We start from the raw sequence: 25,575 nt of genomic DNA, 5'->3' as shown, positions 1-25,575 counted from the left end.
GATGTTGATCGCCCACTTAAGGTCCTGAGAGACTGTAATTCCCAGGAACTTGAAGGTCTCGACAGTTGACACAAGGCAGCTGGACAGCGTGAGGGGCAGCTGTGGCGAAGGATGCCTACTGAAGTACACGATCATCTCTACAGTCTTGAGCATGTTCAGCTCCAGGTTGTGTGGGCCGCACTGGAGGCGCTAGTATTGGCAAAAATGTTTAATGAATTCTACAGGGATTCGGTCCGGGCCAGGCGTCCGTCCCGGTTGCATATTTTTTTAATGCGTTATGTAATTCTATGATGGTTTTATTCAACTTTTAGATTGAGAGAAATCGGTGCGTGATCGCTGATGATGATTGGATGTATTTTGGGAGTAATTCTTTGAGCTGCCGAAATGTTTGAAAGAAAGAAATCTATTCTTGAGAAAGAGCGGTGAACTGATGAGAAAAATGTGTATTCTCTTTTTGTACGGTTTTTCAGCCTCCACATGTCAATGAGACCAAAGTCATCCATATACTGCTCTAGTATATTGGAGCATTGTGGCTGATTACTATTTTTGAGATTTGAGCGATCTATTAGGGGATTTAATGTAAGGTTAAAATCATCTGCCATAATAATTGTAGAAGTGGCTGTCAAGTTGAACAAGTGTGAAAAGACCATGCAAAAAAAGGCTGGATCATCTTTATTTGGAGCGTATACATTGACAATTGTATTAACCTTGTTAAATATTGTAGCCTGTATAATTATATATCGGTCTTCTGGATCTGCTACTGTACTATTTATTGTAAAAAGTAGTCTTTTATGGACTAATATTTAGACTCCTCTTTGGCTACAGTTATACAAGGCCGAGATAACCTGAGTGAAATGAGAGTCAATGAGGCATTTTTCTTCTAACTTAGTAAGGTGCGTTTCTTGTAATAGGAGGAGGTCTGTTTTAAATTTAGTGGTATAATCCATAATCTTAATTCTCTCTGCCTGTGATCGAATGGCATTGACATTCCAAGACACAAATGTTAAGTGTGACATATAACGGGTGTGTGTATCATAATTTTAAATAGATTTGGTACTATGCATTCTTTGTTGTTGTTTTTTTGGACAGTTTTCGCGAGATTTGTTGGTATAGTGTTGACAAATGTTATTTAGAGAGGGTGACAGAGATGCTATATTTGAGTACTGCAAAGCCAGGCTACATAGAAGGGTAACAAGTAAACACTGAACATAGGAAACAAACAGTGACAAGGGGATAATATGGTGTGTGGTGGTGGTTTGTGGTGTGCAAAAAGAGTTTTGAGCGACTTGTTTGTTTAGTGTGTGTGGAAGCAAGCAGAGCAGGAAAGCAGAGAGATAGGAGTGAGGATTCATGCTGGTGGCATGTGTGATTCCGTTTTTGTTTATCTAAGCAAAAGTGGAAAGAATGAAACAAAATAAAATACATTTTTAACAATTCATAACGACAACAGATCAAAAGTAGTAGTAGTTATCAAGAGCCAGGGTGTGAAGTTGGCATCACGAAAGAGTTGGCCGTCGACATAAAGCTTGTCGACAACTAACCACGCTCGTTTGCCTTTGTTGCGGAACTCCTTCATCAACAGGTACAAAACGCTACGCCTCTCATTAATCTCCTTGGAGAACTGGTCGTTCATTCCAAACAAAGTCCCTTTAAGCTCCCGACCTTTGAATTTTACAAACACTTTTTCCTGGACGAGGGCTTCCCAAACGGTGGACACGGTTTAAAGTAATCTTGTCGACTGTATCTTGCTGTATCTTGAGCGCGGACATCACAAACCTTTTAATCAGCACCTCGGGGTCTTCCGGAGCATTGTCTGGAATGCCTGAGAAAATGAGGTTCTCACGCATGCTTCTTGATTGAATGTCCAACGTAGTTTCTTTCATGAGTTTATATTCCAGTCTAAGAGTTTGTAGTTCTGCTGATGTTGACATCATGTTTGATTGAAGCGCAGCATTATCTAATCTTAGCTCATTCACTTGTTGTTGCATGTCGTCTGCCTTCCCATCCAAGTACTAACCAGGCCCGCCCCTGCTTAGCGTCCGAGATCGTACGAGATCGGGCGTTCTCAGGGTAGTATGGCCGTAATTCAGTACTATTGACCACTGCACTACGAAGGTTTTGTCATAATTGTTGGATGTTGATTAAATGCACAGACATGTACAGGCATCTTATAATTAAGAATAAAGTTTAGTATTATTTATTTTTTATTTCATGACCTAACAAAATATGGACGTAGACTTTTTTTTCTATTTTGGTGTTAAAATATGACAACTGCATTACATGGCTACGCTGATTTGCTCAGTCGTCATGGCACAGTTTAAGTCAAGTTTATTTGTATAGCACTTAATCACAAAAGAGTCTCAAAGGGCTTCCCCCCCCCCCACCCCCAGCACTGGTTGTATGTGCTTCATTCTTTATTACAAAATGAAATTCAACAGAGAATTAAAAGGCATCATTTAGCATGTAAGTGAAAATATTTTTAGTCAGTTTACAAGCACATTAAGCACATTAGTAATGGCTTTGCAATAAATTTAATAGATGGGCATTCTCCTCTTTTTTAGGCTTCTCTCAATCCACACAGCCTCCTAAAGTGCTCCCACCACTGCACAAGTCAACTGTCGCCTGAAATTTACCACCACCCTGTCGATTCTGTCGCACAAAGTAGTGTGTATTGATGTATTTTACTGTTAGCAACAAACAGAATAGTAATGTAATTACACATATACGGGCTTGTATATTTTCTTGCTGGTTTTTATTGGCTCACAGTCAATAGTTGCCATTAAATCCATTCTTTTTTCATTCATTTTCATTCATTTCCTATACCACTTGTCCTCCTTAGGGTCACAGGTATGCTGGAGCCCATCCCAGCTGACGTGGGGCGAGAAGCATGGTACATCCTGGACTTGTTGTCAGCCAATCACAGAGCACATATAGGCAAGAATAGACAAACAACCATTCATTCACACCTATGGACAGTTCAGAGTCTTCAATTAACCTAATATACTGTACATATTTTTGGAATGTGGGAGGAAAGCGGAGTACATGCAAACATGCAAGGGGAGAACATGCAAACTCCACAAAGGAAGGCTGAAGCCCGGATACAAACCCACGACCTCTGAAATGTGAGGCAGATGTGCCAACCATTCGGTCACCGCGCCACCCCCATTAAATCCATGCACTTTAACTGGTTGGGCAGGCATATTAAGATGTAAATGCCTGCGTAACGTCAACGTCTGAAACTATTTTTTTTCAAGCGTTCAAGCCTGATAAAACAATATGAACACTGCGCCATAATGGCAGGTGTCTGCCATGTTGACAGCCAGCAGTGCCCATCAAAGTCCACAGTGACATGACGCTACCAATCATACAAAAACTTGGTAAAAGCTAACGCCTGTGTTATGTCATTTTCTTGTTTTTCAAAGGTGAGTGATACAATTAACCCAACCAACAGTTCACAAAAATTGTGAATATAGGCGGAAATGAATCACTTTCCTCAGGTGACTGCTCTCACCAAGGAGGTTACAGCGATCGAACAAAACAAGCCTACACAAATTTATCTGCCCTTCACTATTTTCACCCGTTATTGTCTAAAAAAAACAAAACATCCAGACTCTGAATATCGGAGCCAATTACGCCCCAGGCCTGCCTGTGAGCCAACCAAGTATGTTAACTAGTATGGGCAAATCAGATCTGCTTCTGTCGCTGATGTCACAAGTAGAGTTTCGACAGAAATGTGGGCGGCCCAAGATCTGTTAAAAACCATCAGAAAGTAAACCTTAAATGAATAGTGAATAGTGTTTTGGGGAGGGGGGATTCTTTCTGCAGACAATGTTTTTAAGTCTAGAACTATGTTCACAGGCTTACAGAGCTTCTTTAAAGAGGTGGCCTCAGCTTCTCGCTTCATAACATACTAGTTACTGGGGTTGCCAGGTTTGCGGCTCGCACGATGAAATGAATAATAACTTGTCTTACAAAACCAAAAACCACACGATATTGAAAATTTAGATTTTCAAATGTAAACAGTATGATATGTCAGGTCATGTCATTCAAGTCGAAGTCAAGTCGGCACGGGTCACCAGGGTACCCCTCTGGAGCCAGGTCTGGAGGTGCGGCTCGAAGGAGAGTGCCTGGTGGCCGGGCCTGCACCCATGGGGCCCGGCCGGGCACAGCCCGAAAGGGTAACGTGGGTCCCCCTTCCCATGGGCTCACCACCAGTGGGAAGGGCTACAGGGGTTGGGTGCAGTGTGAGCTGTGCCGTGGCTGAATGCAGGGACCTTGGCGATCCGATCCCCAGCTACAGGAGTTGGCTCTCGGGACGTGGAATGTCACCTCTCTGGCATAGAAGGAGCCCAAGCTGGTGTGTGAGGTCAAGAAGTTCCGACGAGATATAGTCGGGCTCGCCTTCACATACGGCTTGGGCTCTGGCACCAGTCCTCTTGAGAGGGGCTGGACTCTCTTCCCCTCTGGAGTTGCCCGTGGTGAGAGGCGCAAAGCGGGTGTGGTTATACTTTGTTAGATATATTTTAGAAGTTATCATTTATTTGCTTAGCTTGCATTAGTATTATGGACAATTTTTAGAAAGAAAGATGTCTCGCCTTCAAGAAGATGACTCAGCATCATCCGATGGAAGGGCGCCTTGACCAAGGACGTGATCGGATGTGGTCGGGGACGTGACAGGTGTTGGTCTGGTCCCATGTTTTGTGTTGTGTCTTAGTGCTTAGAACATTATGTCTTGTAAAACCCTCCTATTTTCAAATAAATGTAGGAGCGATGGGGGAGATTGTTTAGAGCGTGTTGAGAGGCTGTAACCTGAACAATCTCCCATGCGCCCTCCTCATGAGAAAAAGAAACCAGCGTCTTCATTCCTTTTGTGTCTATTTTTTATAATGTTGGGTGAGATAAATCCAACATACTTATTGCCCCCCGGCTCGGCAACTGTACATTGAGGTTGGTGGTCGAGAGGGTAGCCTCCCTCCACCTTTGGGGGGGGGGGGGGGGATGGGTCCTGACTGTTTGTATGTGCCTATGCACCAAACAGCAGTTTAGAGTACCCACCCTTTTTGGAGTCCTTGGAGGGGGTGCTGGAGAGCGCTTCCGCTCCATCGTTCTGCTGGGGGACTTCAATGCTCATGTGGGCAATGACAGTGAAACCTGGAAGGGTGTGATTGGGAGGAACCCCCCAAACCACCCACCCCCTGCACCCCCCACCCCCTGAGCACAAGCCGAGGGGTGTTCTGTTATTGTTATTTTGTGCTCATCACGGCTTGTCCATAACGAACGCCATGTTCAAGCATAAGGGTGTCCACACGTCACTTGGCACCAGGACACACTAGGTCGCAGTTCGATGATCGACTTTGTGGTTGCGTCATCGGACGTGCAGCTGCATGTCTTGGACACTTGGGTGAAGAGAGGGGCAGAGCTGTCAACTGATTACCACCTGGTAGTCTGTTGGCTCCGATTTGGGGGAAGATGCCTTTGCTCATGAAGATGCCTTTTGCTCATGGGAGGCGGGGGACATTGAGTCTGAGTGGACCCGTGTTTTGGTGGACGATCGGAGCTGTGACCATAAGGTGGTTGGTGCCTGCTGTAGCGGCAATCCCCGAACCCGTTGGTGAGGGATGGCGTCAAGCTGAAGAAGGAGTCCGATAGGGCCTTTTTGGCCTGTGGGACTACTGAGGCAGGTGATGGGTACCGGCTGGCCAAGCGGAAAGCACCTTTGGTGGTCGCTGAAACAAAAATTAGATTTCTCAGTGCACCATCAACACTGTGTATACTGGGGATGGGTTGATGCTGACCTCGACTCGGGACGTTGTGAGTAGGTGGGGAGAATATGTCGAAGACTTCCTCAATTCCACTGACACGCCTTCCCATGAGGAAGCAGAGTCTGGAATCTCTGAGGCGGGCTCTCCTATCTATGGGGTTGAGGTCACCGCGGTGGTTAAAAAGCTCCTCGGGGGCAAGGCCCCGGAGGTGGAGGTGGATGAGATTCGCCCGCAGTTCCTAAAGGCTCTGGATGTTGCGGGGCTGTCCTGGTTAGCACGCCTCTGCAAGATCGCGTGGACATCAGGGAAAGTGCCTCTGGATTGGCAAACTGGGGTGGTAGTCCCCATTTTTAAGAAGGAGGACCGGAGGGTGTGTTCCAACTACAGGGGGATCACACTCCTCAGCCTCCCTGGTAAGGTCTATTCAGGGGTGCGGGAGAGAAGGGTTCATCGGGAAGTCAAATTTCAGATTCAGGAGGAACAGTGTGGTTTTCATCCTGGCCGTGGAACAGTGAACCAGCTCTAGACCCACAGCAGGGTCCTCGAGGGTGCATGGTTCGCCCAACCAGTCTACATGTGTTTTGTGGACTTGGAGAAGGCGTCCGACCGTTTCCCTTGGGGAGTCTTGGGGTGGGTGCTTCTGTTCGGTCCCTGTACGACCAGTGGCAGAGTTTGGTCCGCATTGCTGGCAGTAAGTCGGACTCCTTTCCAGTGAGGGTTGGGCTCAGTCAAGGCTGCCGTTTGTCACTGATCCTGTTCATTACTTTTACGGACAGAATTTCTAGGCGCAGCCGAGGCGTAGAGGGGGTCCGGTTTGGTGGCCTCAGTATTGCATCTCTGCTTTTTGCAGATGATGCGGCTGTGTTGGCTTCATGAAGGAATGATCTCCAACTCTCACTGGAGCGGTTCGTAGCCGAGTGTGAAGCGGCTGGGATGAATAGCAGCACCTCCAAATCTAAGAACATGGTCCTCAGTCGGAAAAGGGTGTCGTGCCCACTCCAGGTCGGGGATTACCGGGGATTTGTGTCCGCAGGGTTTGTGTCCTTCCCCAGATTTGTGCCTTTACACAATCCTGTCTCAGAGGTCTGCAGAGAATTCCTTAGACTTCATTGCTTGGTTTCTGCTCTGCTATGCACTGCCAAATATGAGACCTTACATAGACAGGTGTGTGCCATTCCAAATGATGTGCAATCAATTCAATTTGCTACAGGAGGACCCCATTCAAGTTGTCGAAGCAGCAGTGGAAATCAGATGCACCTGAGCTTAAGTTTGAGTGTCATAGGTACATAAGTATTCTCATCCTATTATGTTTAAATGTTTAATTTTGTTATAAATGTACACAAATGTCTGAAAATATGTTTTTATGTGTTTTTAAAATATATTTTATGTCAATTTTTGTTTTTTAAAGAAAACTATACTGAAATCAACTTTAGAATTAACTCTGTAACTAAGCCAAATTTGGAAAATGTGAAGGGGTGTGAATACTTTTTGGTGGCACTGTATATTTGTAGTCTTTTTTGTAATCCAATGAAATAAATGTTACATTGTCGCTACTTGAATTTGACTCCTCTATTTATTGTCAATGTCAGGTTGCGCTCTCTGTTATGCTAAGTATTTGATTTTCAAATCATTAGGGAGTGTTAGGTACAACTTTTGAAATTTCTCTTTATGGTCTCAGTTGGGCAGCATGGTGAAACATTGGTTAGCACATCCGTCTGACAGTTCTGAGGTCCTGGGTTCAAATCCAGCCTTCCAATATGGAGTTTGTATGTCCTACCCATACCTGTATAAGTTTTCTCCGGGTACACTGGTTTCTTCCCACATTCCAAAAACATGCATGGTAGGTTAATGGAAGACTCGAAAATTTATGTAGGTGTAAATGGTTGGTTTTTTTCTATGTGCCCTGCAATTGGCTGCTAACCAGTTCAGGTTGTACCCCGCCTCTTGGCCCAAATTTAGCCGGGATAGGTGCCAGCACACTCGCAACCTTAGTGAGGATAACCGGTTCAGAGAATGGATAGATGGTTTGAGTTGGACTAAGGTTGGTACATGTTTTTTGAAGGTTACAGTCAAACTAATGTGTTATGTAATCTTTCAAGTGTTTGTACTGCTCACTTGTAGAGCTCACGAAAACACTAGAACGACCACATTTGCCGGCAATAAAAGAAAATGGTGCAACAGGCAGAGACAATTATTCAGCCAATCGTGCAAATCGGAGAAATGTGTCGTAAGGGGATTTATTTTCCAATGATACATGATTATTGATAGAAGATTGATCTGTGATACTGCTTTCGTCATTCACAATGGTTAATGGCTAGTCAATTTGAGAGGTTAAATACTACTTAGATTGGGAATTTTTTTATCATGGCTGTTCAGATGCTTGTATTGATCATTTTAGTATTGTCGGGTTTAGTATTCAGACTTGTCATGATCAACAACTTCTACAATACAAGAGGGAGCGTGGGGGTGGGGGCCTGTAGTTCAGCTGTGAAGACTTGGGCTTTCGAACCGGAGGATCAAAATGTAAAAATGGCAACAAGCTGTTGGAGAGATGCTAGTCTGCTTCCTGACCTCTGTCAAGGTGCCCTTCCACAAGGCACCATGCCCACTTGCCCAATTCAAGAGGTGCAGCACTGTTTGTGCGCCCCTTTATTCTTACATCTCTCCTTGCATACCTGCATCTGTGTGATTTGGTTTAATTGTGGTGTCTAACACATGTACAACCCCAATTCCAATGAAGTCCGGACGTTGTGTTAAACATAAATACAACAGAATACAATGATTTGCAAATCATGTTCAATCGATATTTAATCGAATACACTACAAAGACAAGATATTTAATGTTCAAACTGATAAACTTGATTGTTTTTAGCAAATAATCATTAACTTAGAATTTTATGGCTGCAACATGTTCCAAAAAAGCTGGGACAGGATCATGTTTACCACTGTGTTACATCACGTTTTCTTTTAACAACATTCGATAAATGTTTGTGAACTGAGGACACTAATTGTTGAAGCTTTGTAGGTGCAATTCTTTCCCATTCTTGCTTGATGTACGGCTTCAGCTGTTCAACAGTCCGGGGTCTCCGTTGTCGTATATTATGCTTCATAATGCGCCGCACATTTTCAATGCGAGACAGGTCTGGACTGCAGGCAGGCCAGTCTAGTACCCGCACTCTTTTACTACGAAGCCACGCTGTTGTAACACGTGCAGAATGTGCATTGTCTTGCTGAAATAAGCAGGTGCGTCCATGAAAAAGACGTTGCTTGGATGGCAGCATATGTTTCTCCAAAACCTGTATGTACCTTTCAGCATTAATGGTGCCTTCACAGATGTGTAAGTTACCCATGCCATTGGCACTAACACAGCCCCATACCATCACAGATGCTGGCTTTTGAACTTTGTGTCCATAAGAGTCTGGATGGTTCTTTTCCTCTTTGACCCGGAGGACACAACGTCCACAATTTCCCAAAACAATTTGAAATGTGGACTTGTCGGACCACAGAACACGTTTCCACTTTGCGTCAGTCCATCTTAGATGACCTCAACCCAGAGAAGCCGGCGGCGTTTCTGGGTGCTGTTGATAAATGGCTTTTGCTTTGCATAGTAGAGTTTTAAGTTGCACTTACGGATGTAGCGGCGAACTGTATTTACTGACATTGGTTTTCTGAAGTTTTCCTGAGCCCATGTGGTGATATCCTTTACACATTGATGTCGGTTTTTGATGCAGTGCCGCCTGAGGGATCGAAGGTCACGGGCATTCAATGTTGGTTTTGGGCCTTGCCGCTTACATGCAGTGATTCCTCCAGATTCTCTGAACCTTTTGATGATATTATATTATATATTATATTATTTTGCCACCTGTCTCAGCTTTTTTGGAATGTGTTGTGATTATTTGCTAAAAACAATAAAGTTTATCAGTTTGAACATTAAATATCTTGTCTTTGTGGTGTATTCAATTAAATATAGGTTGAACATGATTTTCAAATCATTGTATTATTCTGTTTTTATTGATGTCTAACACAACATCCCAACTTTATTGGAATTGGGGTTGTACACAGCAGCGTGTACGTTGAATTTCACCTTGAATGATTAAAATCAGGATAAAAATATATATATAAAACCCCTTTGCTCATCTTCCCTCCCCTCTCTCTTCTTGTTGTTCCTCTTGCTATACAGGTTTTGGATTTGTATCATTTGAAAATGAAGATTTGGTGGAGAAAGTCTGTGACATCCATTTTCATGAAATCAATAATAAAATGGTGAGTGGCTCGTGTTTCACTTAAAATGTGTTCTGCGTGCTTGTGTGCTTCATAAAGCATGGCAGCAATTATCTAACAGCACTAGCTTTTTCTTGGGAAACCATTCATGAATTTAATTAAGATTGTGAATACTTGTTTCTGATCAACATAAACTTGGGTGTGAATGTGTGCAGACCCATGCAATACAGTGCAAAACAATGATGAGTTCTGTCACAGGATGCGCCAAAATTGCTTGTCTTAATGTAACTCGGTGTTACTTTCATATCCTATGAACAGAACAGGGTGTAAAATTACAAAACACACTCAACACAATGAATCCAATAGGAGTGACAATTTTGACAAGGAAAATAAGGTACAGTATAAGATAGAAGATCAAGAGTCAGGTCCAACATTTTTGACTCAAGCATCCCTCTATTGCTGATAACTGAAACACTGACAGTTTCTTTCACAGTTTCAGTTTATTTCAGGCAAATGTACCATCCTTCATTTGATTTATTTGGATCATGCACCTCTAATGTGCACCTGTGATTTTGTTTTTGTTTTTACATTCCTTGGTGATGAACCATCAATCCATTTTCTTCCATCTATCCACGGTTGGGTCACGGGGGCAACAACTTTAAAAAAGAAGACTTCCCTCCCCGCAGCCACTTTGTCCAGCTCTTCTGGGGGGATCCCGATGTGTTCCCAGGCCAGCCATGAAACATTGTCGTATCCTGGGTCTACCCAATGGCACCCCACCAGGAGGTTTAGACTCCTTCAGCTTGACTGACTAGACGATTAGACTCCTTCAGCTTGACTGATGTCCACCAACGGGTTCAGGAATTGCCACCACGACAAACACCGACCACGTTACAGCTACAGCTTTGGTCGCCCGCTCTTGTTGAGCAGTTTGAGTGGCAGATTGCGTTTCCAAACAAGGTTGCATTGGAGAAATATTAAACTAAAAGCATATACAAGGCGGCACGGTGGTTGACTGGTTAGAGCGTCAACCTCACAGTTCTGAGGACCGGGGTTCAATCCCCGGCCCCACCTGTGTGGAGTTTGCATGTTCTCCTCGTGCCTGCATGGGTTTTCTCTGGGCACTCCGGTTTCCTCCCACATCCCAAAAACATGCATTAATTGGAGTCTCTAAAATTGCCCGTAGGTGTGACTGTGAGTGTGAATGGTTGTTTGTTTGTATGTGCCCTGCGATTGGCTGGCAACCAGTTCAGGGTGTACCCCGCCTCCTGCCCGTTGATAGCCGGGATAGGCTCTAGCACGCCCGCAACCCTTGTGAGGAGAAGCGGCTCAGAAAATGGATGGATGGATGGAGAATATACAATAGATAAACAGTCTTCAGACAAAGACTTTGATTGTATTATATGGATGTATATTTTCTAATGTAATGCTGTCAGAGGCTTTCAGAACTTCCCAAATAATGCTAAATATAATTCAGAATTTCTACTTTCCAAAGCTTTTCTTCCCCCCCAATTCTCACATTACAGTGCCTTTATTGCCTATGATTCACAGGTAGAATGCAAAAAAGCGCGACCAAAAGAAGTAATATACCCATCTGGGACACGGGGTCGGGCCAGATGTCTGCCATATACAATGGATGCGTTCATGCTTGGTATGGGCATGCTGAGTAAGTAAACTGTTCAGTTTTATTGTGGCGGGCGTACATGGGGTTTTGGCATGTACTGTATTTTCCACATTATAAGGCGCACTTAAAAGCCTTTACTTTTCTCAAAAAACGAAAATGTTCCTTTTAACCCGGTGTGCCTTATGTGTGCACTGAGTTCCAAATTGTTTTTGTATGAGTTTGGTAAGCGCTCCGCTTGATTGACTATCGGACAATTTCCCGCCGACATAGGGACATAATACGTACACTTCGTACGCTGGCAGTGATAAACCAATTAGAGAACATTACGTAAAGCTACGTACAGTACGTACGCTTATCTCCTTCACGCCTCTGGTAGGTATACTGTACTTCCGGTATGCTGCTAAACAACATTTGTTTGGCTAAGGACCCCCTAAAATGGCATCAGCGAAGAGACATGCTTACGAGGCACAATTCAAACTACAGGCTATCAGTTACGCGATTGTAAATGGGAATAGAGCAGCCGCGAAAGAATTCAAAATCAAGCACAAGAACAGCCGAGAGAAGCGTCTCTCCAGTCACCATTCGACTGAAGGCAATAACGATAGCACAAGACGTAAAGATTGAACACTTTCAAGGAGGTCAGTGTTTGTGCGTACGTTTTATGAAAAGGCGCCATCTCGCCATCCGTGCAAGGACTACCGTGGCACAGCAACTGCCAACGACTCCAACCGCTGGACATTGGTGTAAGCAGGGCGTTCCAAGTGAAGTCGCGAGCGCCGTGGGAGCGATGGATGAGAGACGGCGAACGCCTTTACTGGGAGGCAGCGCCGGGCGAGTTACGCCACCATATGTGAATGGATTGTGGATGCCTGGGCTAAGGTATCTGCTTTGACTGTTGTCCGAGCTTTCGCAAAAGCCGGCATCATTGCTGAACAGACACCCGGCAACGAGACTGACTCCGACAATGACGAGAGGGAACCCGGCATGTTTGATGGCGAAATTGCCCAGGTGTTCAATTCAGATACAGAATATGAGGACTTTGATGGATTTGTGACAAAAGATTGATCAAAAAAATAACGTGAGTGTATTTTTAAATGCGTAGAAGAATAAAATTCAACCAAACTCACTGTTTTGCTTCCGTTACCTTGTTTTAGCATGCTCCGAATAATACGGTGTGCCTTATGTATGGCTTAAGTACAGAAATAGACCCCGTAATTGAGACTGCGCCTTAAAATCCTTATGATGCGGAAAATACGGTATTTACTTTTTCATACCCCAGAATTTACCATATAACATATCGCTAGTTAAGGAAAAATGTTGATGTCTAAGTCCGACAAGTTTTTGACCTTACTGAATTTGCTCAGCACCAAAAATATTATTGAATAGAATTATTGCCACATAGAGTGGTGCCTTGAGATACGAATGGCCGGATTTTCGAGATACGAGCCATCATTCAGCCGCTTTTTTTGCTTTGATCTGCGAGCGTAAACTTGAGATACAAGCGCTGTCTGGTGACAGTGAACTCAATTCAACACCACAATAATCAAAAATTTCATCAAAAAAAGAGGCTTCAAGCTTTTTAATGTCACTCCCAGTTGAAGTTTATTGTCAAACTAAAATAAACAAAGAAAATTACAAGTGTATTTAAACAGCCACAGGTTCGCCTCAGGAAACAATGCAAAATGGTATTGACATGCTCATGGTTAGCATCGATAGTCACGGTCATTGAAGCAACGGATATTTGAACACAAAACGGCGGAACAACACATGTAAACAGATAATAAAACAATCCTCACAGTGTATATATTCTTTATCCTCTACCAAAAAAATTACAATTATTAGAGAATCTTACTGAGTCTACTTACAATAGTAGTAGAGGAAGAAGTACAATTCTTCTTTGTGTCTGCCTGACTGTCGGCAGGGCATGGCAAGACAAGTACTGTATATTTATATAGCGCATTTCATACACAAGGTAAATCAATGTGCTTTACATGATTAAAAGCATTTAAAAACAAAAGGCAGTTTACTGAAATTACTATAGAACCTACAGTGCAAGAAATTTAAAAAATAAATAAAATGCTCACTAAAAAAAAGTTTTTAATCTGGATTTACAACCCCAATTCCAATGAAGTTGGGATGTTATGTTAAACATGAATAAAAACAGAATACAATGATTTGCAAATCATGTTCAACCTATATTTAAATGAATACACTACAAAGACAAGATATTTAATGTTCAAACTGATAAACTTGATTGTTTTTAGCAAATAATCATTAACTCATTAATTAATTTTTTGGCTGCAACACGTTCCAAAAAAACTGGGACAGGGTTATGTTTACCACTTCTTTTAACAACATTCAATAAATGTTTGGGAACTGAGGACACTAATAGTTGGAGCTTGGTAGGTGGAATTCTTTCCCATTCTTGCTTGATGTACAGCTTCAGCTGTTCAACAGTCCGGGGTCTCCGTTGTCGTATTTTACGCTTCATAATGCGCCACTAATTTTCAATGGGAGACAGGTCTGGACTGCAGGCTGGCTAGTCTAGTACCCACACTCACACTTTTCCTACGAAGCCACACTGTTATTACACGTGCAGACTGTGCATTGTCCTGCTGAAATAAGCAGGGGTGTCCATGAAAAAGACGTTGCTTGGATGGCAGCATATGTTTCTCCAAAACCTGTATGTACCTTTCAGCATTAATGGTGCCTTCACAGATGTGTAAGTTACCCATGCCATTGACACTAACACAGCCCCATACCATCACAGATGCTGCTTTTTAACTTTGCGTCCCATCTTTGCTTGTGAATGACTGAGCAATTCAGGGAAGCTCCTTTTAAACCCAATCATGGCACTCACCTGTTCCCAATTAGCCTGTTCACCTGTGAAATGTTCCAAACAGGTGTTTGATGAGCATTCCTCAACTTTCGCAGTATTTTTTGCCCCCTGTCCCAGCTTTTTTGGAATGTGTTGCAGCCATAAAATTGTAAGTTAATGATTATTTGCTAAAAACAATAAAGTTCATCATTGTATTCAGGACCTAAACAATTTAGGGATTTATAGACCAGCAGCAGAACTTTAAAGTCTATTTTATAGCTGACTGGGAGCCAGTGTACAGACTTTAGAATTGGAGTAATATGAAGTACAAGATTATATAGTAGTATTTTTCCTTGTTAAAAAATTGTTTTGGAAGGGGCTGGAACAAATGAATGGCATATCCATTCATTTCAATGGGGAAATATGATTTAAGAGTCTTTTGAGTTACGAGCGTGGTCACGGAACAAATTGAACAAATTTCTTAATGTACCAATGGGAGAGAGAGAGAGATTAGTGACATACATGCGCAGAATATGAATGTGAACAGGCAGATATAGGAAGAGAGAGGAACTTGGTGCATCCTAAGGGATGCCCTCCAGTCTAGGCCGAAGTCATCTTAGCTAAGAGATAAGCCAGGCTTGCCTGAGTCAGCCCTGACAATAAGATTTATCAAAAAGAGAGGTTTAAGTCTCAATAACACTGAGCGGGTCAGTGCCCCCGAAACAAATCTGGAAGATAGTTTCACAGGAGGGGAGCTTGATAACTGAAGCCTCTGCCTCCTTTTCTGCTTTTAGAAATTCAGAGAACTTCAGTCTCACACTTTCTATCCTATTCAACTTTACGTTCAACTATAAATATGAACAAATAGATATAAATATAATGACAAAATGTAGATGGTTACATTTTAGGCTGAATGTACAATGCATTCAAATTTAATGCCATATCTAATGTCTATTTACCATATACATTTCAAGATTCACATTTCTGATATCATTCATTCACCTGAACATATGAAACAATCAGCATGTGTACATGTAAATGGCCTGGGAAGACGCTCCACCCCATTGGTTAGAGTGACCGTAAGTAACCTCAATATTTCTGTTGTCCGCAGCAGGCAATTATTTACCTCAGTTCAAGATCGATATACTTCTAATGTAACCTATTTAGATGTAGATATAGAAATGCTTTTTTTCTATGCTTTTCAGTGCTTTTTATTTGTGTTGTTTGGGCAGATGTGTGTGTTTATACATCACAGATTGGCAGATTTTAATGGTAATTTTGAATTGACGGGTTTAATCCAATCTATACGTTTGTGTGCTTCTTTTATTTTCATCCACATTTGGAAGAGGCCTCGTTCGAAGCTGAGGATATCTGATTCACGATAAAAAACAGATTACCTTTATTCGTCCTACAAAATGTACAGTTCGATACGTTATTATTATTATTTTTAAATCTTTATACGCTGCAATGACACATATTTGAATTGTTCCACTTGGAAGCAAAATCATTGAAATTGTACAATATCCCTTGATTCATGTCGTGTGAATCCAACCTTAGCAGCAGCCTGTTCCACCTGACTATAAGGTGCATAAACACCTGATTTACATATTTGAAAGAGGTTTATTTGATTTTATTTATTCACACTGCATTATTTTTAAATGACATTTTAGTTCAAGATGTTTTTTTTCTTGTTCAGGTTATCCCAACGTTGTAGCCACATATGGCAGAGGATATGGTAGTTTTGTGCCAAGTTATGGTTCCCAGTACCCAGGTAAGTTATCTTTTTACATATCTGAAAAATAAGAGATGACTAAGCACATGAGGATAAATGTGTAAATCACCATCAATATTCTATATCTATGTGATTGACAAATCATTTTTTTCAGGATGAACATCTAAAGCAGCTCTCATTCTATAGTTTGTACGAGTTGCTAATCAAACATTCCATTCATAGTCCTTTTCAAATGTTGCAGCGGTAATTGTCAACTATTGTTGATACGGCCAACCGGAGCTGTGGCTGTAAGGTCGTCGGTTCCTGTCGTGGCGGAAATCTCTGAAACGTTGGTGTACGCCAGCGGTAAGGGAAGCCGTCAAGCTGAAGAAGGATCTAACAGCCCTTTTTGGCCTGTGGGACTCCTGAGGCAGCTGATGGGTACTGGCAAGCCAAGCGGAATGCAACTTTGGTGGTCGGTGAGGCAAAAACCCGAGCATGGAAGAAGTTCGGTGAGGGCATGGAGAACGACTTCCGGACAGCTTCGAGGAAATTCCATCCGGCACCTCAGGAGGGGAGAAGCAGTGCACCACCAAGACTGTGTATAGTGGGGATTGGGCATTGCTGACCTCAACTCAGGATGCTGTGAGTCAGTGGAAGCAATACTTTGAAGACCCCCTCTATTCCACCGACACGCCTTCCTATGAAGAAGCAGATTCTGGGGACTCTGAGGCGGGCTCTCCTATCACTGGGGCTTGAAGTCACCGAGGTTTAAACCCTCGGTGGCAATCCCCAGGGGATAGATGAAATCCACCCGGAGTTCCTTAAGGCTCTGGATGTTGTAGTCCTGTCCTTATTGACACAACTCTGCAACATCACGTGGACACCAGGGACAGTGCCTCTTTTGTAGACCGGGGTGGTGGTCCCCCTTTTTAAGAAGAGGGCCTGGAAGTTGTGTTCAAACTACAGTAGGCTCACACTCCTCAGCCTCTCTGGTAAGGTCTATTCGGGGGTGCTGAAGAGGAAGGTCCATCGGGAAGTCGAATCTCAAATTCAGGAGGAGCAGTGTGTTTTTCGTCCTGGCCCTGGAACAGTGGATCAGCTCTACACCCTCGGCAGGGTTCTCGAGGGTGCATCGGAGTTCGCTCAACCAGTCTAAATGTGCTCTGGAGACTTGGAGAAGGCGTTCGACTGTGTCCCTCGGGTAGTCCAGCACTATGGTGTGCCGGACCCCCTGATACGGGTCCTGTACGACGGGTGTAAGAGTTTGGTCCACATTGTCGGCAGTAAGTCGGATTCATATTCCATATGTAAGAAATTCCTTGCAAATTATATCACCAGGAATTGACGGGCAAATTAAAAATGAGTGAATTAAAAATGTGCATTGGTTTAACAGAGTTGTGTGATTTAACCTGTCATTGATCACAACCACATGCGCATGCACCTTTTTAGAACCTCTGAATACCAGAATTTTCTAATTGTCCGTAGTCATCATCAGTGTTTGTTCCATATGATTGAGCTTTGAATGCAGGTCCCAAGCACATTAGGAACACCTCCCTGCCATATAATATTTTTTTTTACTCCTCACTAATCTCAGGCCATTTGTAAAGACTGAAAGGGGAGCTGATTTCTTTGTTGCCTTTCTCCGCGGTCCCACAGGCCCTCCTTTGAAATGATTTTACTTTCCTATCCATCCTCCTCCCCCTCATTTACCTCACCCTGTGATTTCCTGATAGCAACAAATTGACCTTGGTGGGCAGAAGTGGAATGGGGACAGCCTTTATTTCTCTCATGCCCTGCTTATTATAGTCTCTGGCTGACTGCATGGGGTTCAAAATGGACAAGTTAACAGCAAGTTCATCTTTACATGAAGTGTTGTCCATAATACTCTACAGAGAGCCTTATTGACAGAGGGTCAAATATAGTTGGCTGCAGCGGTTTTCCATTTTTTGCGAATGGCAATTGTGCCTCTCCACTTCCAACATTCTTGCAGTACAGTATTTCAATGTGGCATCTTATACCATGACACTCTTTCCATGAGATGAGAGGCATACCACTTGATGTGTTGCGCTTGAGCCACTAGATTGTATTATCATTTGTTGTCCATAACAGTAGAGTAATTATACCTGACATGCAAACAAAAACTATAGCTGATAGGGTGCTGCCTGGGATTTGTGCCCCATGGAAAAAAAAGTCACTTTTGGGCACTCTCCTTAGGATTTAGGAATCATCATCACTTGTCCAACGCTCCAACCCCACCCCTGCTTACAGTCCAGTATTTAGTGGTGTTGTTTGCATTTTGACTGCTAACTATTAGCACAAGAAATTTACTCTTACACCACCTTTCCTGGCCGCTCTCATCCTTGACCAATTTTTCACAGAGTAATTACATCTTTATTTTTGACCTGTGTTATTTCGAGAGGATATGTTAGTCAGCGATTAGAGCTGACTGCAGAATAAGCCTGTGTATTCCTGTGTTTAGCGGCGCTCACCAAGGTTATGTTCTCTGAGAGGAAATATTCCCTCTGCAGGCTCAACTAATAAACGCTACCCCTATCTTTCCTCTCTCTCATATTGTCTTTCTTCAGGGTCATGTCTTGTATGCATCATGTCTAACATCACTCATCATGTCTAATGTCAGTGGTGAAGTTATTTTACACTTAATAATAGTTAAGGAATGTTGTTTCTTTTAAACTGCCTTTCCTTTAATAAACCTGATATAATGGCAGCAGTTATACCTGCACAGTGCTTCAGTATCAAGATAGCACATCATCTATGCATACATTTTCTCTGACCTTGTTAAGGGTTACAGTGAGCTAAAGCTTATCCTAGCAATCAATCGCAGGGTGCATATAGAGACAGACAACTATTCCCATTCACCTACCTCACTGAGCGGGAACTGAGTCTGGATCATAGACTCTCGTCTCCACGTTATGATTCACATGGCACCCACATGCCCCGCGGACATGCGGCCCGTGGGGCTCCAGTTGCACGCCACACAATTTCTTGGTTTGACAGCGTCCTCCTGATGCATTGTGTACCATAGTTGTACTGCCTGTGATGTTGGTGCACACATGGCACAGAGGCTGCAGGCTGACGCACTTTCACTGGCAGTAAACAAGCCTATATTTTCCTCAGAGAATCTGTCAACAGTGGGCTGTCTATTTTGAGGGAAAGGGTGGACGGTGGCACCAATTGGATCTTTGCCAGGCCTCAGTGCTCTCGAAAATAACTGTGAAATAAACCATTAACCTTGACAGGAGACATCAAAAATCTAGTGTGTGTGTATAGGAATCTAAAGGTAAACACCATGTAATATTTTTTGTGCCTGCTTTCTGCTTCTAGTGTGTTCAGAAATATCGGAAATTAGGTTGAGTTTTTAGAAAATGCAAGACATGCCACTCGTTAAATTTGAGTGATTCATTTGAGCAGCAGTTTTGCAGTTACTTTTTCCATTTACCATTATATAATTACAGTGTCATTATACAGGGAAACAGGCCTGCCTGAGTCGAAGACTTAAAAGTGTAAATTTTGTTTTGCAAATGTTGCACCAAACAGCAGTCAAGAGTACCCACCCTTTTTGGATCCGCCTCCAATTCAGCATTTCCAAATTTGCACATTTGTGGATTTTTTAAAGTGTTTTTTGGAACCTTTCCTCTGTTATTTGCTGAAAAACTAATATGTTTGCTGTTTTTGTGCTCAGGCCAAAGCAATAAAAGTATTATTTTGGCACCATGTTGCGGAATTTTGGTGTTGTTTTTGTTGTTAGGATTAATTACTAGATGGTGTTTTTTTCATCTGCATATGAGATGTCCCGTACTGTTTGGCGGTCCTTTGAATGCACCTTTTGTGTACTTTCAGCGTGAAACTGAACGTAAAAGTTTGTTTGGCTTCCCTCCCTATGCAGCTACTCATAGCCCATGTAGTCTACTACTTTGCCATTAGAATTTGCCTGTATTCCCTAATATTTATTTTTGTGTGTAAATGCCAAAACGTATCCCGTAAAGGGTTAGTGTGCATTTTGTTGCGCTAGCGTGTTATTCCGGCTAGTATGCTAATACTATGATGAGCCTCATGTGAAGGTGGTTTGTTTGTGCTGAATAATTTAACTACTGAATGCATCTGTTTATGTACCATGGGTTCATCATTTTGCACATGCTTGATGAATTTTGTTGATGCTTTATGATCCTCTGGGTTTTAAGTGCTTTGCCGCCATCTTGTGGCACCGATATGCAATTAAAAAAACCTTGGCCTGGTTTGGTCCCTGCAGGGGCGTTTTTGGCAAAACGCCCCTGCAGGGGTTTACTGTAGCTGATCTTCTCCAGTATTCTTTTTATATAAAAGGAAGATTGGTTATGGACTGAAAATTAGAGAAAATGTGTGTCTTGGCCAGGCTTCTTTAACAGTGGTAACACTACGGCATGTTTAAAATGGTTCGGTACAACCCCAGAAGTTGTCATTCGGCGCTCAAGTTTAGATTTCTGTTGATATATTTAAAGGTGTCGCAGGGTCAATGATGGTCTGACAGATTTTGTAAACTTTTCAATATATGAACTCAAAGAGGGTCTGTTGAGTTATTTTATAATTAAAAGCAGTGGAGAACTGAACAGTAGTGGAAGAGTTAATAATTCGATATCGGCGACCAGGAGCTCGTGTCTAAGTAATGATGTCAAAAAGTACAGGCATGGGGTAAGAATGGATGGCCTCTAAGGTTTAAAAGTCAAAAAGGGCAAAGACTGGAAAAAGTCAATAAAATGTAGAAAGTCCTTTGTCAGTCTGGACATCACATGTCAAGATGTAAATCTCCAACAATTAAAACATTCATCTCATGCACTCGAAAAGGTGACCAATGAAGTTTTTATTTCACCAAGGTGGTCCGTAAACCACCACGTACAACAGTCCAGAAGAGTGACCCAGTTCAAAGAATCTCTATTGGAAATTATTGAAAGGAGCCAGCGTTGCTAATCCTACTGCTCTGCCCAATATCCTCAGGAAATAATAATACCGACAGAGTTCAGATAAGATGGCAGACTCACTGGGTGTATGCCTCTTGTCACCAAAAGAAAATCTAAACTCCAGGACCCAGGAGAAGAACAAATGCTGAAAAATAGAAGTTGTATCTGTTTATGCCCTAGTATTCACCAGGCCTATCCCGTTTGGAGCTGCTGCATTAACCGACCATGTTGGTGCTGCAGGTTCTGGAGGTTGGTTCTGTGTCATTCTCACCAAGTACAGTCGATAGAAAAAGTCTACACACAAGAAGCAGGGCCAATGCAGGAGGACAAATACTACACACAGGTGTAACTAATGACTTAACAGACATGAGGTAATAATGGGGAAATAAAACAGAAAACACACACTCAAATCTAGCAACAACTATCCTAAATGTTCACATTTATGTACCCTCAATAAGTGTACATCTATCAGGAGTGTGTTTAACTGTATTGCAATCCCCCTTTATACTTTGCAGCTGCATTGCATCACTTTGGCGAGAGGCATCTATTGGCAAATAAGTACATGACAGGGTTGTGTTTTCAGCAGCTTGTCTTTTCTTTTGTTTTATCCATCCACCCATTTTTTTTATACTGGTTGTCCTTGTTAGAATCACGAGTGAGCTGGAGCCTATCCTAGCTCAATTGCAGGGCACATAGTGTATAGACAAACGTATATTCACACACACACGTCACCTATGGGCAAATTAGGGTCCTCAATTATGGTAATAGTTGCTGGAAGTTCAACTGAATGTAAAAAACAATGACTCAGATAAAATACATTCGTTGCATTAAAAATTTTGTGTTGTACAGTATTCATGGGCGGCACGGTGAATGACTGGTTAGAGCGTCTGCCTCACAGTTCTGAGGACCGGGGTTCAATTCCCACCCCGCCTGTGTGGAGTTTGCATGTTCTCCCCGTGCCTGCGTGGGTTTTCTCCGGGCACTCCAGTTTCCTCCCACATCCCAAAAACATGCATGCTAGGTTAATTGACTACTCTAAATTGCCCGTAGCTGTGAATGTGACTGTGAATGGTTGTTTGTTTGTTTGTGCCCTGCGATTGGCTGGCAACCAGTTCAGGGTGTACCCCGGCTCCTGCCTGATGATAGCTGGGATGGGCTCCAGCGCTCCCGCGACCATTGTGTGGATAAGCGGCTCAGAAAATGGATGGATGGATGGATGGACAGTATTCCTGTTTTAGTGGGGGTAAGTAGACAAAGTTCTGGATAAATTGGGAGGGATTTGACCATGACACCATGAGCGGGGTTGTCAATGCTTTTGGTTGTCGTTAGGCAAGCTGACAACGAGTCAAATTGGCTGTTAAATGAATACAAATATGAACATGAAGTTAATATTAGGATAACAATTTGCTACTGATCATTCATTTTCTCACATGTTGAGTACAGTAAGGCTATGTTCACACTGCAGGGCATTCTGCCCAAATCTGACTTTGTTGTTAAATCTAATCTTTTAAGTCAGTTTCTTTGTATGGTCATCCTTAGACACATGCATATTCACTTAGCAAGATTTACGGTGACAGCATTGAAAAGATTAACTATACTCTGAATGCACTGTACTATTAAACACATTCACGGACAATATTCAAGTCTTATTTATTATCCTCTGTATCAGTCTCTGATCTATAAAACCTTTTAAGGAGGAGATAAGTACTATGGCAAATTTAATTCGGTACATTGACTTTATCCTTTCAGCAACAAGGAGTCAATGACATGGATTTAACACTGCATAACATTTTCCTGGTTGCTCAGCATCTCACAGAGGTCCCACAAAGCATTGGACCTTGCTCATTACGCTCCACTGAACTCCTGAGGGAACTTAACAATGCTCCAATGTCAAGATGCGAAAACATTTGTGAACTACATAAAATGTATTCTACTTTAAAACCCCAAAAATGTAGTCTATTTCACAGGATTGCCAGGTATTATATTAAAATATACAGTACATCATATACAAGGTCGCTAACCGTGTGGTTGTGTCAGTAATGCACTCTCTAGTATTGTCTGTGTTTTGTGTTCAGCTTTGGAGACATTACGCGACTCACTTCCACAAGGAAATACTTGGTAAACATTAGGGAGTTTACTCCGGACTTTCTTTCACCAACTTTCACAATTCCACTGAGTTTTTTCTCGGAGTTACTCACGGACGGAGTGGCCGCGGTCTATTGCGCATGGAAAAGCTGAGCCTGATCCCTCACCTAGGACCTGCTTGCCATGGGTGACCCTACCAGGGACGTGAAGCCCCAGACAACTTAGCTCCTACGATCATTGGGACACACTACCCCCTCCACCACGATAAGGTGACAGCTTCCAGGAGTGGATATTGTTGTTGACCAAAACTGGCCACACATGTGTTTGAGAAGTATCTGCACCATTTGCACAATTGTCACTGTTCCAGATTATTGCTCTAGTAGACATCTCAAAGTAGTCTAGTAGACAGCTCTAAATTGTGAGAGGACTGCGTCATTTGCACAATTGTCAAAAAAATAAATACTTTTACCACATTACTGTAACCTTTCGTTGCTCAGTGACTCTGCGTACGGTGTTTTATGTTTTTTATGTTTCAAAAGTATTTTTTGTCAAACAGCTGTCTCTTGTCGTACTAGAGCGGCTCCAACTACCGCAGACACATTCCTTGTGTTTTTGATATACTTAGCAAATAAATATCATCCTGATTCTGATTCTGAAAAAGTAGTGAAAAGTGTGAAGGACTTAATGTATTCATAAATCATATTCGTAACAATGATGTCTCACTTAAAGTTTCTGTATGTCCCTTTGTCTGTTGATACATTGACTGTACAGTCTCTTCACTCTGCCGTTCTGTTTGCAGTCAAACATGCCACTTCACTGTAGACTGTCGGCTTTGGCAGAACATAACCATTTCATGCAATTAGAGTCTGATAGTCCATAATCAGAAGCACTCGGAAGGGGCTGTTTACTCTGGCTTGTTTTTAAATAAAAACTGAGGTAAAACAAACACTGCCGTGTTTGTGCTGCTCAAGATAATGGGCTTCATAACGCTTGTGTATGTTTACTGTGAACAATATACGGCAAGCGGGGTATTAAAAATAATGGTCTGGAAGATCACATGGTCAAGCGGTTGGTGAGCATGCTCGTGATGTTCGCCTGGAATGCATGTTCAGGTTTTTCCAGTCCCTTTTACAGCTCCATGTGTGCAGGGATTGGTTTAATAACATTGCTGCGCATATGTGAAACTAAAAACAAATCTCATTTTCAGCAGACGATTGGTGTCTAAACATATCTTCTACGTTTTGCCATACAAAGTATAAAGACAAAGAAACATAATTTACAGTACCTGTACTTATGACAATTGGCTGAATTCCTGTAACATCAAAGGCTGTACTAACAATACATTATAGTTGTTGTTGTGTTGTTGTCTTTTAAAAAGCTACCAAAAAACCTGGGTAGATTGCTTGGAATGGCCAAAAACTGAGGTTCAGGCTAGTATGGTTTATTTTTCAGAAGAAATATTTAAAGAGACAATTTGCATACTGAGTTACATCATTTCCTTTGGAATAATTTATGCAGGTATGCATGTATTGTGTGTTACTTCGGTTCTGAATCCTCTCAGCTCAGGCAGCTTCTATGGTCACCGTTCTCTTGTGTCTGGATTTGTCAAATTCCTTTTTAAATGTTGTTGTTAACCAATGGTGAATATTTCACCATAGTTTTAGCAAAGCTCCTAAAGCTCGAGAAAACAGGTTCAGCTCGAGGCTGCGGCAGTGTGCCAGCGATTGCACAGCAAATGATTGAACACTCGTCGGTCACACCTTTTATCTGTGGTTGTTTTTTTTCCCCCTGAGGTGCCGTGGTTTCTTAAAACTCAAGTCAGATGTACAAAATGGGGCCTGAGTGGGCTGATATTTTTCACAGATTATTTTACTGAAATACTACTTTCAGGTTTATACTCACAGTTTTAAAATAAAACAAAGGGCCCTATTTTTGTGAACTGTGTAAATCTGCGCGGCGGGCGGGGCACCTGTGCAGAGGTGTTGATCATTACGGAAACGAGCGCAAGCCGCGGGGACCTGAGGTTTTGGCGGGCTGTGCCACTGTGGGAGTGTTTACTGCTGTCTTCATTCACCACCAATCAAAGCGGCTTCTCTCATTCCCTCTAAATGGGGCGCAATTGACAGTCTTGACGGAGACATGAATTCTCAGTGCAGAAGAAAACGATCCATACCTGCAGCGATCTGTGCGTGGTGGAGTGGAGCATTGTCACTGCTCTGGCCATGGTGTGGCAACAGACAATGTGAACGGGTGCCCTTATTAAATTCAAAATGAGCGGAATGAAAAAAATCAATTACATATACTGTAGCTGGTCACCCTTCTTCAACATGCTAAATCTAGATTTTTGATTCTTTTGTCTGGGTCATGTGCCATCTGACAATAACAAGACTATTTTGTAA

General features: G+C 42.5%; 1 protein-coding gene across 10 annotated transcripts in view; it reads left to right on the top strand.

Annotated features, from left to right (window-relative positions):
• LOC133405008 (RNA-binding protein Musashi homolog 2-like) overlaps window positions 1-25,575 on the top strand; it is a 135,919-nt gene that overhangs the window by 82,812 nt on the left and 27,532 nt on the right. For 5 of the 10 annotated variants that reach the window (XM_061681608.1, XM_061681607.1, XM_061681613.1 and 2 more), the window contains 3 exons: window positions 9,943-10,025; window positions 11,535-11,649; window positions 16,122-16,196. The exons of 1 other annotated variant lie outside the window; for it this stretch is intronic. In XM_061681608.1, the coding sequence (XP_061537592.1) occupies window positions 9,943-10,025; window positions 11,535-11,649; window positions 16,122-16,196 (273 nt within the window). Of the gene's footprint in view, window positions 1-9,942; window positions 10,026-11,534; window positions 11,650-16,121; window positions 16,197-16,311; window positions 16,351-16,398; window positions 18,061-25,575 lie in introns of those variants that run through there. 4 more of the 10 variants (XM_061681614.1, XM_061681615.1, XM_061681609.1 and 1 more) reach the window with 4 other exon arrangements.

The sequence above is a fragment of the Phycodurus eques genome, chromosome 7 (assembly GCF_024500275.1).
Source record: "Phycodurus eques isolate BA_2022a chromosome 7, UOR_Pequ_1.1, whole genome shotgun sequence".
NCBI classification, from domain to species: Eukaryota; Metazoa; Chordata; class Actinopteri; order Syngnathiformes; family Syngnathidae; genus Phycodurus; species Phycodurus eques.
The sequence above is the reverse complement of the archived record's forward strand: the minus strand, read 5'-3'. Positions and strand labels throughout refer to the sequence as shown.